Source organism: Diuraphis noxia, unplaced genomic scaffold, assembly GCF_037042655.1.
Source record: "Diuraphis noxia isolate RWA-SAM2 unplaced genomic scaffold, SU_Dnox_SAM2 contig0004, whole genome shotgun sequence".
NCBI lineage: Eukaryota > Metazoa > Arthropoda > Insecta > Hemiptera > Aphididae > Diuraphis > Diuraphis noxia.
In genome coordinates, this window is record NW_028301714.1 from 60,670,650 (window position 1) to 60,686,179 (window position 15,530).

A 15,530-nucleotide genomic window follows, 5' to 3' on the forward strand; every position below is an offset into this window, starting at 1 on the left:
TAAATATATAATAATGATTGTTAATTGTTGTACCACAAATAACTATGTATATGTGACATGTTATAACTTACAACTTATAAAGTTGTATCATATTATATAATATATTTGTACATAATACAGACATTAGATAAATATAATTACTTCATAATACAAAATATTTGTATAGCTGGGAAGTGGGAACATAATAATATTATGTATGTATAAGGTAAGTACTAACTACTAAGTACTTATTTATATAGGAAATAGGAATTAGGAAGTAGTGTAGTACAAAAGTTAATATATTCAATTGAATGATGCACGATAAAGGTATAATTTCGTGGTTTTGGAGATGTTGTACAGCAGACGATAACATCGAAAAATTTACTGAAGAGGCCGAGAAATTTACTAGCCAATTCACTAGAAGCCCAAATTTATGCCCGAGAGGCGAGGACATCATGGAAATAATTAATAAAAATAACAATATTATCGGCAATCTATGAATATAATTAAAAAATTTAAATAAATACGTTTTTGAAAAAAAAAAAAAACATCGGACATCGGGATAAAAATCGGTTTTTTTCTCGATATATTGAAATGAAAATATCGATGTATCGGTCAGAAACATCGATGTTTTTAAAAAAATCGATGTATTTTGCCCACCTCTACGGATAGGTAAGAGGCATTCTATAGCAACTTCCATGTTAAAAATATGAAGTAGGACAATAATATTAACCTATGTATAGAATAAAGCGCTCTCAGTGGTTGGTATAATATGTAACCATCTAAAACCCAGACGTTCTTATTCTATTTATTGCGAGGTACTTTATTATTTTTTTATTATTAGATTTTGAGTGTAGCGAATGAATGTATTGTATTATTTGTATTCACAATGATGTGTGCGTTTTGTTTTTATGTATGCCCAAAACTTCATCAAACATTGTTTATTGACTACGAATAAATGAATCAATAAATAATTTGTTACTTATTATAAGTAGTATTAAAACGCATTAAAATATTAAAAAATAAAAATATTCAAATTCGGTGGCTAGTGATAATGTGATTTGTTAATTTTACCATTTATACCCAAGGTTAATATAAATAGGGCCTTAATGAGAAGAACTTGTTGAAAGTCATAAATACTAATTACTTGAATAATCAATTTCAATAAAAAAAATTATATGGTATTTTATTTAATTTCAGTATTATAACAATACCAAAATCGGCAAAATCTCATTCCTTGTAATATACTAATTACTAATATAATATTTTAATTTATTGACGTTAAACTCGTTAAAGGTTAATAATGTTAATATAATATATACAGTGGGACATATTTTATTATCTATTTTATATTTTAAATTAATAAATACAAATCTTCTGTTATTGATATAAATAAATACAAAATAATAAATTAAATAATATATTCCAGTATGGCTGCATTTAATATTTAAAACTGTACTATTATGACGTCATTTTATTATCTACCCCGCACCTGTTATTTATTCTCCATCTTACACGATCAAACCTTCTATCAAACCTTGATTTATACCAACGTTCTGTGATGGTTTATGTTGGTTAAGTGATGATAAGCATTATCACTAAAAGATGCAGAAGTCAACAGATAATCTACATGACTATAATATGTATTGTACCATAGACATAATATAGATATAATATCTATATAATTCCTATGACATGTACCATGTGCGTTGTCCGGTTGTCGTCGTCGTTGTGAACTCGAGACTCGACTACTTAAGTAGTAAAGTACTAACTGACTAGTGACTAGTGATCAGTGGGCTTAAGGATTGAAAACAGGCAAAACTGCTATGTGCCACTCTCGACTGACGTGAGACGAGTGTTAGTGACAACAAATAGTATTTGGTAAATTATACTAATTAAATTTTAGTATTTGGTGACAACTACAACCCAACTTGAAAAGTGTTCAGCAAATGAACTGATACTCCGTCGATACCGAGACGTAATCATGAAAAATAAAATATTTTTTGCAAAAAACAAAGCTTCGAAATGTCCAAACAATCGCCGTGGGAGACTTATCATTCGAAATCTTCCGTTTACAGTGAGTGTTCAAGATCAATCAATTATTTTTGCCTGAAATCATGTGAAATTTAACATTATATATTTATTTGTGAAAATATTGGAGCATACTTAATGAAATACCAGAGATAATATGTTACTGTTTATACTGTTTATAGACAGATGAAGAACAATTAAAAGAACATTTCTCCAAATTTGGTGAAATAAATGATATTAAACTTCTACGTAAACCTGATGGAAAACTTATTGGTTGTGGTTTTGTACAATTTATTGTTAAACAAAACGCTGCTAAAGCGATTGCCCACACTAGTGGCAAAGACTTTGGTGGTAAGTATAGATTTTGTAATTAATTATGCATTTATGGATATCTAAAAGGTATTTTATAACCAAAAATTAAAAGTTAAAGTTAGGTTTTAGGTACTTAAAATATTTCTAAAGCTTATAAATGTTTTCTCTGTATTTAACTCACTTATAATATTTAATTTCATTTTTATCTCATTTTTAAATATTTATATATTTACACCAGAATGGTGATATTTTTTAATTAATATTATGAATATTAAAAAATAATTCAAGTATTATTATTAATTATCTTTGTTTTATTAAATATCCAAAGGTCGATGTATTGTTGTTGATTGGGCTATACCAAAAAATAAGTATGAAACTATTCATACTACTAAAGAAAAGGAAGAAAATATCTCTGTCAAAGAAGAATATGTCGAAGAGGCTATTGTTGAAGATCAAGAAGAAATTAAAGAAAATGTATTTAATGATCAAGTCAATATAGAAGAACCTTCAAAAACCATTGAAGATTATCTTACTCTTGACTCAATAAAAGATGAAGATGACAATTTGGTAGATTTTGAGACTACAGATATTGAGTAAGTTATATATATATGTATTAAATTATCAAATAACTTAAAAATTATAAATTTGATATGTATCATTTTAGAAATGATGTTAAACGAAAAAGAGAAAACATTGATGACAATGAGTCTGTAATTTCTACATCAAACAAAAAACGTTTTAAATCTCATGATGTTAAAGAAGGCTTAACAGTATTTTTCAAGAATGTTTCATTTAGTGTCAACAACGATGAACTGAAGCGATTTGTTAAAGAACGATTTGGACCAATTTATTATGCACTTGTTTGCGTAGATCGTTTGACTGAACATTCTAAAGGAACAGCATTTGTCAAATTCACGGTAAATATTAACATAAACTATAACTTTATATAAGATTAATTTGGTATTAATATATATGTTAAATACATAATTGATGTAAGTTCTTAAGTTGTGTAAAGCATTATTTGTCTTTTCAAGATAGTTTTAATTTATGCATTACCTATAAATATTTAAATTTAAATAAAAATAGTAGTAATAATTAATTGGTTTTATTAATCAGGATGCTGGCAGTGTAGAGGCTTGTATGTCTAGTTCTCCTGAAGATCTAACTCTTAATGGATCTACAATGGAACCACAAATGGCAATTGATAAAGAAGTTTTAGATAAAAATAAAGATGACAAAATTACTCATAAGGATAACAGGAATTTGTATTTAATCAAAGAAGGAGGTATTGTGATATTTTTTATTTTTTTTTAAGTCTGGTTGCATGAACAATCACGAAACATTTAATGAATCCATAATGAGCTAATGATCCCTTAATCATGATTTAGCACCACGGTAGCCCATAAGGGACATCCAGAAGGGGTAAAGTTTTTCTTTTTAACTTGGATTATTAAAATAAATTAAAAAATTCCTTTTGTGTTAATTAATTTCTATGATTATGGCCAAAATGGTGAAATTTTGAAAAACTGTCACCCTGTGCGATGTTACCTTAGGTACAGTCATGAAAGTGAAAGAAATAACTTTGCAGAGATTTTAACTTAACTAATGTTGACATCAAAATAAACTAGAAAATTGTGTTATGTGATAATATAATATGATCATTATGATTGACTTAGTGTATTAAAATCATATTGACTATTTACTAATAAATAAAATATTTCTATTACATGGCAATCATAATACATTAAAATATTTTGAATTATTGTTTAAATCTTTTCTTAAAAAAAAAAGGTGATTTTGCTTAGGCCTTCAAAAAATCAGGGTCCTGGACAATTTTTCATTATGCCTTTCGTTAAATCCATTCCTTATCATTGATATTAAAGGATTTCATAAAAATGTATTATATTATGTGGATGGGATGGGAGAAACAAATTTTTCAATGGTCAGTGGCATATTTATACCAAAAGTATATTTTGCCTAGTGAGCTAATTCTCTGCAAGTAATCCCCTGTGGCCCACAATTGATCCTTTACATTTGTAAATTTTTCGTGTAACCTAATGGTAGTATTTCTGATATAAGCACATACTATTGTTGTTATACAATTAATGAAATTAAATACTTGGAATTAATATGTTCTAGTCATCATTGCTGGTACAGCTGCTGCAAATGGTGTATCTGTTCATGATATGAACAAGAGACTTGAGTTGGAACAATGGAAATCCCAAGTTTTAAAAAATTTAAACATGTTTGTGGCACGTAACCGACTTATCATCCACAACTTACCAACAAACATGGATAATAAATCCGTAAAAGATTTATTTACAAAATATACACATCCCAAAGCTGTATTGAAAGTGAGTAAAGATATCGTTCATATCTATTTAGTATTTATATGTTGTACTAAATTTAAATAACATTATTACTAAGAACAATTTTCCTACTAAGAACCAATGACCATCTTGAAACTGTTTTGCAAATTCTACATCTTTAAGTTATGATTTTCTCTCAAATTTTAATTTAATTGTCTGGTCTTAAATTAATACTTAATAGTTAATAATAGTAATTCTTAATTGGTATTTCAAAAAACTTTTTCAATGTAGTACTGTTAAATCTAATAATACTATTGCTTATAATATTATAATATTTAAGGTAGTTGTTATGAGAAATTTAAAACAAGTTGACCCCAATGGAGTAGCAATTTCAAAAGGATATGCTTTTGTAACATTCAAGCAACACGATGATGCTTTAAAAGCACTCAGATCCATTAATAACAACCCAAAGATTTTCAATTCAAATAAAGTAAGATTTTCAGATATTATTTTATATTTCTGTATAAACATAATTAATTAATATTTTAACTATAGAGACCAATAGTGGCGTTTTCTATTGAAAATAGGTTAGTTTTACAAGCTAGACAAAGGAGAATAGACAAAAGTAAAACTAGTAATCCATTATTCAACAAACAACTACCAAGTACTTCATCAACTGTTGAGAATAAAAATAAAAAATTTAATGCAGATAATAATAGAAAAGATAATAGAAGTACTGCATTATCTAAAAAAAAAACAGCAGATCTCCCGGAATATACTGGTATAACAGCGAAAGAGGTAATTTAAAAAAAACATTATTTGCAGGGCTTGAGACTTGTAGCATTTGCATATTTTTTATAGTTTATGAAAAGATAGCAGAGTAAGCAATAAATCCATTTCAGATAAAAATGAACTCAATACCAAAAGTTTTAAGTGCATATTTTAAATATTTTTGCATATTCTAGAGGTTTTGCTATTTTTTCGACTATTTTGCTATTTATTTGGCAATTAATGTAAAAATCGAAAACTCAGTCCTGCAAAAATACATATTTCGGCCACTCATCAGTGATCGACAGTTTCGGGACGTTATAAAACTCATTGTCGATTGAAAAAAATAAATATTTAAATAGATAATAATTTATAGATATATCTTAAAATATCCCAATGCAAGACAATATTGTGTTTATCATATCTTTTATCTTAATGTTGTTTCTGTTATCGACTTCGACCATACTTGTTTATATACCCCATAATTATAGACTGTTCCGATTTACAACGACGTAATCGATTAGTAAATGTCGACTTTTGATTGCGCTCGTATGTACGTTTTTATCCATATAGTGAATTTATAAATTTTTCTTTGTTCAGCTTTGGGTGCTTCATTAAAACATATTTTTCATACCATGCCAAAAGATAAATTATCACTAGCCTGACGGTTAAGAAGCTATATACAAGAATTCGGTTCAGATACGTTTTCACTCGATTCATCTATTCTTTTCTGCAAATACTGTGAAATTAAAGTAAATTGTGAAAAAAATTCAATGTAACACAACATCTTAAAACTGACAAACATATAAAAGCAATTAAACATAAACAAGAAGAATCAGTAAAATTTGACACATACAAATTAATGAGAACAGGAAAGAGTTTTTAATTTGTAGAAAATTATAACTGTAAAATTATATAAAAAATTTTCTTTAAATTTTAATAATTATAAATTCATAAATGTCTAAATAAAAATTTTTAATAAATAATTTTTAAAGCATATTTTAGGTGCATATTCTACATTTTTTCGATGCATATAATAGCGCATATTTCATGATATTTTAGTGCTATAAGTCTTGAGCCCTGATTATTAGTAATAATTTCAACACAATAAATTTAATCATAATAATCAAACATTCAATTTAATCGTTTTCAATATATTAATTATATATGTTACAAATTTAATCAGGGTCACATGGCAATTCGATCTAAGTTCAAACTTAAAATTCAATCTGAAGCTCACCAAAAAAACGTCAAAACAAAGAAGAAAATCACCATGAAAAAGAAACGTGATTTAGCCATCAGGAACGAGAAGAAGAGAGAACCAAAAGTATGTTCAATATATAATTTAATATAACAAAAACGAGGTATAATTTAAGTGATTTATTTTTTGTATTTAAGGTAAAGAGCAAAAAGAAAAATACTAAGAATGATGCATCATTTTCAAAATTAGTCAACAAATATAAAAATAAAATTTCAGCTCCAGAAACTTTGAAAAAATGGTATGAAGCATAATGAGAATTTAGTCTATTTTCTGTTGGATATTTGTATATTATTAAATATAATTCTCTTTAAATCGAGTTTTATCTAATTTATTTATTTTTGCCATTATTGTAGTTAATTTAAGAGGTTCTCAAACTGTAATTAGGTCACAAAAATATTTCTATTAGGTTGTGTGAAGTTATAAAATATATGTATACTTTTGCATATTGTAAAATATTTAATATCAGAATATAAGCCTCATGTACAAGTAAAATAAAAATAGTTGAAAATTTTCATAACTCGATTAAAATCAAAACATTGTAGAACCATAAAAAAATTTAGATTATGCTCTTATATGATAGCTATATTTTAGATATTTTTAATGTTCTAAACAACAAAATAGGAATCTGAAAATTTGTTATTTTATCTATTTCTAAGTTGGAGACAACATGCACGAGTATGAATTCTCTTAAATTTCAAATGAAGATTGGATGTTTTAATCTTAGGAGGCTGTTTAGCCTGGGAGTTTAGGGGGCTTGTTAAAATTAATTTGTAATTTTTAGAATCTTGATAGGAATATTTATTTTATAGGGCCTGCAAAATCATTTAGTACAGGGGCCCAAACTATGATGTGGCCTGCTATTGATATTTGGCGAGTAATTGTTAACTTATAAAGTATTTAAACGTAGTCGGCTGACAAATATTTATGATAATCTTTTATTTGGGTTAGACTATCATCTATGATAAAAAAAATATAAAATAAATACACAATATATTTTGTTAGAATATAATATGAACAATTATTTACTATAAAATAAATTTTCTTACATCTTAATCATAAGTTATAAAATATAAACATTCAACTTAACAGAAAATATTTAATTTGAAATCACATATTTACATTTTGGACGGAATAAATTTAAAGATTAAACTTGTTAAAATTGAACAATAAAGTTTGTGGAATGTACCATGTATAATACATATACATATATATAATCATACTTATTTAAGCGTTGATATCAGATAAAAGTTGCTGAAATGTTTGCTTTGCATAGTATCTATAAAAGAAAATATCAAAGTTTTTATTCTATAACAAACAAAATATAAGTACAAGAAAAGATACAGAGATTACAGATTAATTGTGAAATAATCAAATAAAATAAAAATGCCAATATATAAACTTCATTCAGGAGGGAATTGCCTACTTAACTGTTTTTATTATTTTAATGATATAAATTTTGTTTTTTGTCACTGTACATGTTTTTTATTCACTTAAGATTTAAAACAGTATTAAGCAACTTATGATTACAATGACTATTTGAATTTGCAACTAGATTTAGATAACTTAAATAACTTACATAGCTGTTATGAGATAAATTATTTTTCACTTAAGCTTTTAATGTTGTATGCAGACAAATCAAATATAACATAATCTAAAAAACTTTGAAAATAGAAAATCATGAAAAGGATCTTGTTATAACTCTATTAAAAAATATATTTTCGGCAGACGTCTGACATTTAAGTTAGTTGTTTTTTAAGTAGCACCACAAATACGGCATAGCACGCATTCAACCACTTTCGGTGCTAAAAAATTGATTTGTTCATTGGCCCTAGGCCCATTACTGTTACATATATTAAGCTAATGTGAATCCTAAGTTTATATGCAAAGAGATTTATATGATTTCAATGATCTGGCCTGTCAGAAATAAATATACCAACATCTAACTTTTAAGTATGGTTTGGTTAAATGGAATCCCTATCAATTCATGCTAATTAATAGTTTAGATTTGGTCCAAAATCATATTTTCTGTATGTTTTATTTTAAATTCTAAACTAGGTATTTACTCTTATTATTGAGAAGAAAATATTTTGAAATCTTTTTTTATCTATAATCTAATTTTCAATAAAATATCTTGTTCTGAATTATTGGGAGGTATATATTTTACTATACCATCTTTTAACACTAGTAATAGTGTTCCATCTTTCATTACTCACCGCCATCAAAAGTACAGCCATTTTGGGTTTTTTTAATATAATAATTACGAATTGTAATAATATTAAACATTTTGATTTATTTTACCATAATATTAATCATCTAAAATCATTTTTTTTAAAGTAATTTTCTAATTTAATCTAATGATAAAATAGCGATCAAATGGTGGTATAATATGATGATTAGTGATAGTTAATTATCAATCAGAACATTTAAGTTATAATATAAGTTTTTCTGTGATTATAATTAAATTATAAGAATAAATTTAAATAACTTGTAGATGGTATCACAGATTTTATAATATTTTGTATAATCTGTGATATTATATTATAATGATTAAAAATTTAAAACATATTTACTTGATTGTTACCATATTATGTTTACTTGGATATGCTAAACATAATGTGATACCATTTAAATTTATAGCATAATAGTTATAATTTTTCCCCATACACGAGACTTCACTTCCCATTACATCATCTAAACATAAAAAACACAATATGTATGCATCAAATTTAAAAAAAGATATTTTGAAATCATTGTCAGTAATAACTCAATAAATAACAAATGGAATAGGTAAATTAATAGGTACCGTTCATTAGACGAGATGCAATTTTATTATAAAACTGTACGATTCCACGTTGCACATCAGTATTTGAGTAATAATTTTGCATAAACTTAAACAAGTTTGTGTTTACTATGATATATCTAAATTATAACAAATAAGAATAAACTTAATGTAAATAAGTTTTAAGAAACTGCTTAATACATTATTAAACAAAATATTAATATTTTACAACTATTAATTTACCCAGACGTTAATTCAAATTTAGTACAGTTAGGTCGAAAATAATTGATAACTGTTCTAAAACTTTTAGCAGCACTCATTTCAACATCATCGAGATTTGGAGTAGGTCCACAAATAGCTGCTGTCCAAACACCCTGTACTACCATGCAACATACTAGCCTTAAAAGAACCTAGAAATACAGAATTTATTGAAATATAGATAGAATAATTATTTACACGGCTCGACATGAAAAACTTGTTGTATGCAAAATTATCTTTAGGATATACCTATTGGTAAAATTTGTTTATACAGGAAATTAGTCCAATGAATTATTTACAAAGTATTGTTAATACATATTATATAAAAGAGATTGTGAGAAAATTCAATACTTTTAAGATATTAAAAGGCCAATATTAACTTAATTTTTTAAGGTTTCCTAAAAAAATGGTTTTACATATTAATATAGGTATTTAAATTTATATTAATAGAAAATTTGTTTACCTTGGTACTTGAATGAGGTAGGAAAATTGGAATATCAGCCGATGAAATTTGGTCATAACAATTAGCTAAAATAATTGTTATTAATAATTTTCTATCGCTTATATGTAATTCCCACCAATCTTTTGTTGCTGCGCACAATTTCTTATCCACAATAACCCAACAAAGATCACTACAGATTGATTCAGACCAATTGCATAAACAATTCTGAAAACGTAGAAAAAATTTACAAGAGTTTAAAAATGTGCAATAAGTCACAATTTAAAGAATTATTAAAAGTTAGTAGTTACATTTATTGCTTTATTATCCTTCATAGACTGTGTTTCAATTATGTTTATTAAGTTTGTTTCTATTGTTATTGATGTAAGACTCCTTAATATATAATCAATAATAGGTAAACAAGGCTAAAAAATAATTAAATATAATATTTCAAGCTATACAATCAGCTCAGTTACCTATAAGAGTGATTAAATGTAAGTTGGTTATGAGCATACTTTTATTTCCCGTTTTATTCTATCTGCATTTTTATTGTAAATGTTTTCATCCCCAATAATCATTTTTATTAAATTTGATATCAGTTCTAGACCAGTTTTTATAGTAGAATCTTTCAAATCACCAATGCCTGCCATAATTAAACTATAAACATTTGATTAAGTTTAATAAAAATACGAACAAAACTTATTAGTTATATACTCATAATTCATACAGAACATAATTTTTAATGTATATACTTGTTAAGGTAATTTAACAAAATATCTAGAAATACATTATGGTATAGAATTTATAATGATAAAGTTTATTATATAATTTCATACCTATCTCCAATGGCATGCCAAATAAAAGAATGTTTATCTGTATGAATAGTTTTAAATTGTACATTTTGTACATCTGCAAATGTTATAACAGCATTCAGTGTTGAAAATGTAGTAAATGGTACCTAAAAGAATACAAAGTATTGTAAGCTAAGTGACTTTAAACATTCTACTTAAAATTTTTTCTTTAATATATTTAAGTAAATACTGATGAATTTCAAGTATAAAAAAAATTGATGAAAAGACTATTGTAACTTTTAGACATATCCAAAAGTATAAGCTTTAAATTAATAAAAAATTTTAAGTACCAAATTAAAGAAAAAGATGAAGGTCGTGTATTTTAGTAAATATATCTGTGATGAAAAAGTTATTTTAATTTTATTTTTAGTAATCAAATACCTAGTACTTTGAACAGTATAAATGTGTTATTCAAATGTCTATTTTTATTATTTCTTTGCATTTATTTGACAAATTATCAACTCAATAAAATTTAACAGAGTACAACGACTATGATGAACACTGATTGTCATGTTTAATCACTTACTGAATCCATTTTACTATTTTTTCGGTAAAATATGGGAATTCCACCATTCACTGTAGTGCACACCACGTCGAACATTATTAGAATATATTTATTTCTATACTTTAAGTGTATTTTATACTTTTTGGCATAAAAAAAATGCGATTGAAAATGGTTGAACCTTAACTTTTAATGCTGTTGGTATAGGATTTAGATTTTTAAAGACATGAATTTTTCATTCGAAACTTCATGTTTATATTGCATTTTAAAATACAAAAATACATTAATATTGTAGAATATAGCGTTTTTTTGAATTTTAAATTCAAATTTTGATTATCTATTTAATATATTTTAATGTAATTAAAATCAATTGTTAAAAATAAGAAATAATAATTCTTTTCATATTCATATTAATTTGATGTAAATTAATAATTAGTAATTAGTAATTACTATATAAATACCAGGTAAATAATACTAAATCCATTATCAGTTATCACTGTCACTATCAGTTTTTGGGAGTGCACATTCCACTGTGACCACGGTAAGGATTTTAAACCACGGTCCTGCTGTGATTTATACCAGGTTACTAAACTTGGCGCTTGGTAGATTATCGAATCAAATTGAGTAGATACTCTTTAGTCTATAACCTAAAAATTCTTTTCGGAAGAGTATCTCGTCGACTCTTTCATTTTCTCACTCGTGTCTTTTGGGTAAGTATATTGATCATTACTTTTATTACTGTAGTTTCCTGACGTCCACGTTTCAAAATTCATTTTGAATTTCTCACAGTGAACGTCAGTACACAAACATAAAATGTCGTCAAAAGTATCGAAGGATACGCTTTACGAGGCCGTTAACGAGGTGTTGAGCCAGGCCAAGATAAACAAGAAAAACTTCTTGCAAACGGTCGAATTGCAAATTGGTCTCAAGAACTACGACCCCCAAAAGGACAAACGTTTTTCCGGCACTATCAAATTGAAGCACATCCCCAGGCCCAAGATGAAGGTGTGCATTCTTGGTGACCAACAGCATTGCGACGAAGCCGAGGTAAACGCTTTTCTTTGTCTGCTACTTTTAACCAGACTCGTTTTAGACAACGATATTCTCGTTTGTCATGTTAACAAAAAACTGTCATGTAGATTTTAAATGCTGGTGCGTTTTTAAATTGCATTTAATAATTTATGTATGTGTGTTGTAGGTAAACAAGGTGCCTTTCATGGATGTTGAAGCCTTGAAGAAGCTCAACAAGAACAAGAAGTTGGTGAAGAAATTGGCCAAACGATATGATGCGTTCTTAGCCAGTGAAGCTCTTATCAAACAAATCCCACGTTTGTTAGGACCCGGTTTAAACAAAGCAGGCAAGTTTCCTGGTCTTTTGTCCCATCAAGAATCTATGAACATGAAAATCGATGAAGTAAAAGCCACCATTAAATTCCAAATGAAAAAGGTATTATATTACTGTTCACTTAAACGTTTTTTCGTTACTTAATTGTGTGATTATTTATTTATAGGTATTGTGTCTGTGTGTTGCCGTTGGTCATGTTGACATGAAATCTGATGAATTGGCTCACAACATTCATCTTTCAATCAATTTCTTAGTTTCATTGTTGAAGAAACATTGGCAAAACGTTAGGTCATTGCACATCAAATCAACGATGGGAGCCCCACAACGTTTGTACTAATGTGTAATTCTATTTTTAATTTTTTAAATAAAGACCACATTAATATCAAAGTTGAAATAATCGTTCAGTTAATTTGTTTCTACCTACTTGATGTTTCTTTTGATTTTATAATTTGACAATTACAAGTTAGTAAAATTTTAGTTGAAACAATTATTAAATTTTTGTTTTCTCAGTTACCTTGGAAATCCAAATCTGTCAACCGTGTATTAAATATTAGTTTGTGAAACTACTTTCTATTAATGAAATTGACTTTGTATTAGTTTTTTTTAATTAAGTTAATTTATATAACCAACTATTAGTAATATTAACTCAATTGAAGCGTCAAATAATTGTAAATTTAATATATCTACACAATTTATTAATGGTTAGTTATAAGGTTTAAAAATTATCTCAGAATGCATTATTACATATGTCCTGAGCTCATTGTTGGTTCATTAAGTTATCTTAAATAACCAAATTTTATAAACACAACTAATGAGATTCAACTCTTCTAAAAGCTGTTTATGATTCGTGATTAAATATTTTACTAAGCTTTTACGGAGTTCATTCACCTAATAAGTGTTAACTATTTTATAAGGCAGATTTAACATTTTATGATAATGAACTTCATAATTTTCATGTCAATTCTTTTTTACTCTGATGGCAGCTACTCAACATTTTTTTATCCACAAATATCAATAATTATAGGTTTTTGGTTACAATGATCAATTAAACCCATAGATACACTGACATTTGGTAATCACCAATATTAATTATTTGTTATAAGGTTCTAACTTATATTTATAGATGGTTAATAAATTTAATATGAATGTTAATAAATAATAAAAACGCAAAATATGTATCACTAGATTTAAATAAAAATGTAGGTACATTTTATTTACTTTTACAGTGTTTACGCTGTTTACCAAATAGTTCATAAGCATATGGCATATACCCTCTAAAACACCACTTCTTTTTTATTATGTCGAACATTTACATACATGAATTTATAAAAAAATAATTATATAAATGTTATAAAATATAATCGTTTTTAATATTAAATTTGTATTTGATGTACTGCTAAAATATCCAAAAAATAATTAACACCTTTTGAGGCAATAACTAACTAGTTACTAATAACACCAAATCTACATGTCTTGAATTAGTTTTAAATAACAATATAATTATACTGTCATAATAAAAAACAGTAAATACAGTAGAGTCCCGCTAATCCGGACAATTTAAGTTTCGTATTTAGTACTCATGTATAATATATATATTCGGGAATACCCATAATTAAGATATGGTAATAGTAGTTTATGTAACTGAAATTTGAAAACTCCTATAAATGACTAAGAATATTTAGGCTGTTAACGATTTTAAAAACGTATAAATAGCACTCTAGTACCCACAAGGATTCCTTCTCAGATATGGTCTTGTTAAAGCTCAATTCAAACTAGTACTCAACATTACATAACACAACACTACAAAACATTTTTTACTAGAATGTCTAGTCAGTTGTCAGTGCAATTTATATCTATCTATACTGATGAAAATTACAATTTTCTATATCATGACACAATATTATAGTTTCATGTCATTCCAATTTTTTTTTTAATTGTGCTTTATATTTAAAATTTTTCATTGACTAACACTATTTTACGCAACTAAGATAATGCACACCTAAAAATTAAAAGCCTTTTTTTGTTATATTTTGATTATTTTTAAGTAAAAATTATCCATACCTATATTGAGAAATAAAATATAATAGGTTTATTCGGTGTTTGAGCTTTGTTAGCTCCCAAGTATAAGTTATAAAATTTTATTTTTTATTTGAAATTATATTTAGTTTTTTTAATGTCCTATTCAACACTACAGCAGGTCAAGCCACAGTATTTATTTATGTAACAATAATCATAATTATATCATAAATTGATAAAATAACTTAGAAAATATAATATAAATACTTTATTTATCTATTGCAATGGCAAGATGCAGAAAGGCCTATTAATGTGAGAGTGTCTACAGGTTACATTATTTTGTTGCTTATAATATTTGTTAGGTGTAACTTATATGAAATAAGTTAACAGTTAAATAATGTTAAAACAGTTTTATGAATATTAAACATTTTAATTTTTATGTTAATATCAACATTTTATAATAATATGAAAAAAATAATTAGACTTCTATAGCCTATAGGTCCTATAAGTACATATTATATAATTCCACAGGAAATAAATGATCCAAGTTTTCTAATTTCAAATTACTCTACTTCTAGTTCAAATCAGTCAGATTTAAAAAGTACTCAACTGAATAAAATTGTAATGGCATTATTGATTTGGATGCAATTGAAAGAGGCGAATCATATTGTCTTGGAGTC

The 15,530-nt window shown here is 26.2% G+C and overlaps 3 protein-coding genes across 3 annotated transcripts; 2 read left to right on the forward strand and 1 right to left on the reverse strand.

Annotated features, from left to right (window-relative positions):
• The first annotated feature begins 1,618 nt into the window (after positions 1 to 1,618).
• Positions 1,619 to 6,976, forward strand: LOC107168105 (RNA-binding protein 28). The gene is made up of 11 exons (XM_015517403.2): positions 1,619 to 1,825; positions 1,886 to 2,056; positions 2,193 to 2,361; positions 2,651 to 2,915; positions 2,987 to 3,239; positions 3,439 to 3,607; positions 4,462 to 4,676; positions 4,972 to 5,121; positions 5,187 to 5,429; positions 6,586 to 6,726; positions 6,798 to 6,976. The coding sequence occupies exons 2-11, from the start codon at positions 1,964 to 1,966 to the stop codon at positions 6,909 to 6,911; spliced, it is 1,812 nt and encodes a 603-aa protein (XP_015372889.2). The 5' UTR covers positions 1,619 to 1,825; positions 1,886 to 1,963; the 3' UTR covers positions 6,912 to 6,976.
• A 596-nt stretch (positions 6,977 to 7,572) lies between these two features.
• fy (fuzzy planar cell polarity protein-like protein) lies at positions 7,573 to 11,908 on the reverse strand. Its single transcript, XM_015517404.2, has 9 exons — positions 11,514 to 11,908; positions 10,973 to 11,094; positions 10,652 to 10,793; positions 10,448 to 10,561; positions 10,161 to 10,364; positions 9,683 to 9,849; positions 9,464 to 9,579; positions 9,231 to 9,351; positions 7,573 to 7,936 (listed from the first exon to the last, which is right to left on the reverse strand). The coding sequence occupies exons 1-9, from the start codon at positions 11,586 to 11,588 to the stop codon at positions 7,885 to 7,887; spliced, it is 1,113 nt and encodes a 370-aa protein (XP_015372890.1). The 5' UTR covers positions 11,589 to 11,908; the 3' UTR covers positions 7,573 to 7,884.
• Positions 11,909 to 12,041: 133 nt separating this feature from the next.
• Positions 12,042 to 13,231, forward strand: RpL10Ab (ribosomal protein L10Ab). Its single transcript, XM_015517398.2, has 4 exons — positions 12,042 to 12,199; positions 12,279 to 12,536; positions 12,688 to 12,936; positions 13,001 to 13,231. Exons 2-4 carry the CDS (start codon positions 12,303 to 12,305, stop codon positions 13,169 to 13,171), a joined length of 654 nt encoding a protein of 217 aa, XP_015372884.1. The 5' UTR covers positions 12,042 to 12,199; positions 12,279 to 12,302; the 3' UTR covers positions 13,172 to 13,231.
• Positions 13,232 to 15,530: the final 2,299 nt, after the last annotated feature.

What these genes read in the sequence shown, in the direction of transcription:
- LOC107168105 (XM_015517403.2), top strand. Translation starts at nt 1,964, where the DNA reads ATGAAAAATAAAATATTTTTTGCAAAAAACAAAGCTTCGAAATGTCCA. An exon ending in TAGTGGCAAAGACTTTGGTG is followed by an intron (nt 2,362 to 2,650) that starts GTAAGTATAGAT and finishes AAATATCCAAAG; the next exon opens with GTCGATGTATTGTTGTTGAT. An exon ending in GTATTTAATCAAAGAAGGAG is followed by an intron (nt 3,608 to 4,461) that starts GTATTGTGATAT and finishes AATATGTTCTAG; the next exon opens with TCATCATTGCTGGTACAGCT.
- fy (XM_015517404.2), bottom strand. Translation starts at nt 11,588, where the DNA reads ATGTTCGACGTGGTGTGCACTACAGTGAATGGTGGAATTCCCATATTT. An exon ending in TGGCATGCCATTGGAGATAG is followed by an intron (nt 10,794 to 10,972) that starts GTATGAAATTAT and finishes AAATGTTTATAG; the next exon opens with TTTAATTATGGCAGGCATTG. An exon ending in AAATTTGAATTAACGTCTGG is followed by an intron (nt 9,580 to 9,682) that starts GTAAATTAATAG and finishes GTTATAATTTAG; the next exon opens with ATATATCATAGTAAACACAA.
- RpL10Ab (XM_015517398.2), top strand. Translation starts at nt 12,303, where the DNA reads ATGTCGTCAAAAGTATCGAAGGATACGCTTTACGAGGCCGTTAACGAG. An exon ending in AGCATTGCGACGAAGCCGAG is followed by an intron (nt 12,537 to 12,687) that starts GTAAACGCTTTT and finishes TGTGTGTTGTAG; the next exon opens with GTAAACAAGGTGCCTTTCAT. An exon ending in TTAAATTCCAAATGAAAAAG is followed by an intron (nt 12,937 to 13,000) that starts GTATTATATTAC and finishes ATTTATTTATAG; the next exon opens with GTATTGTGTCTGTGTGTTGC.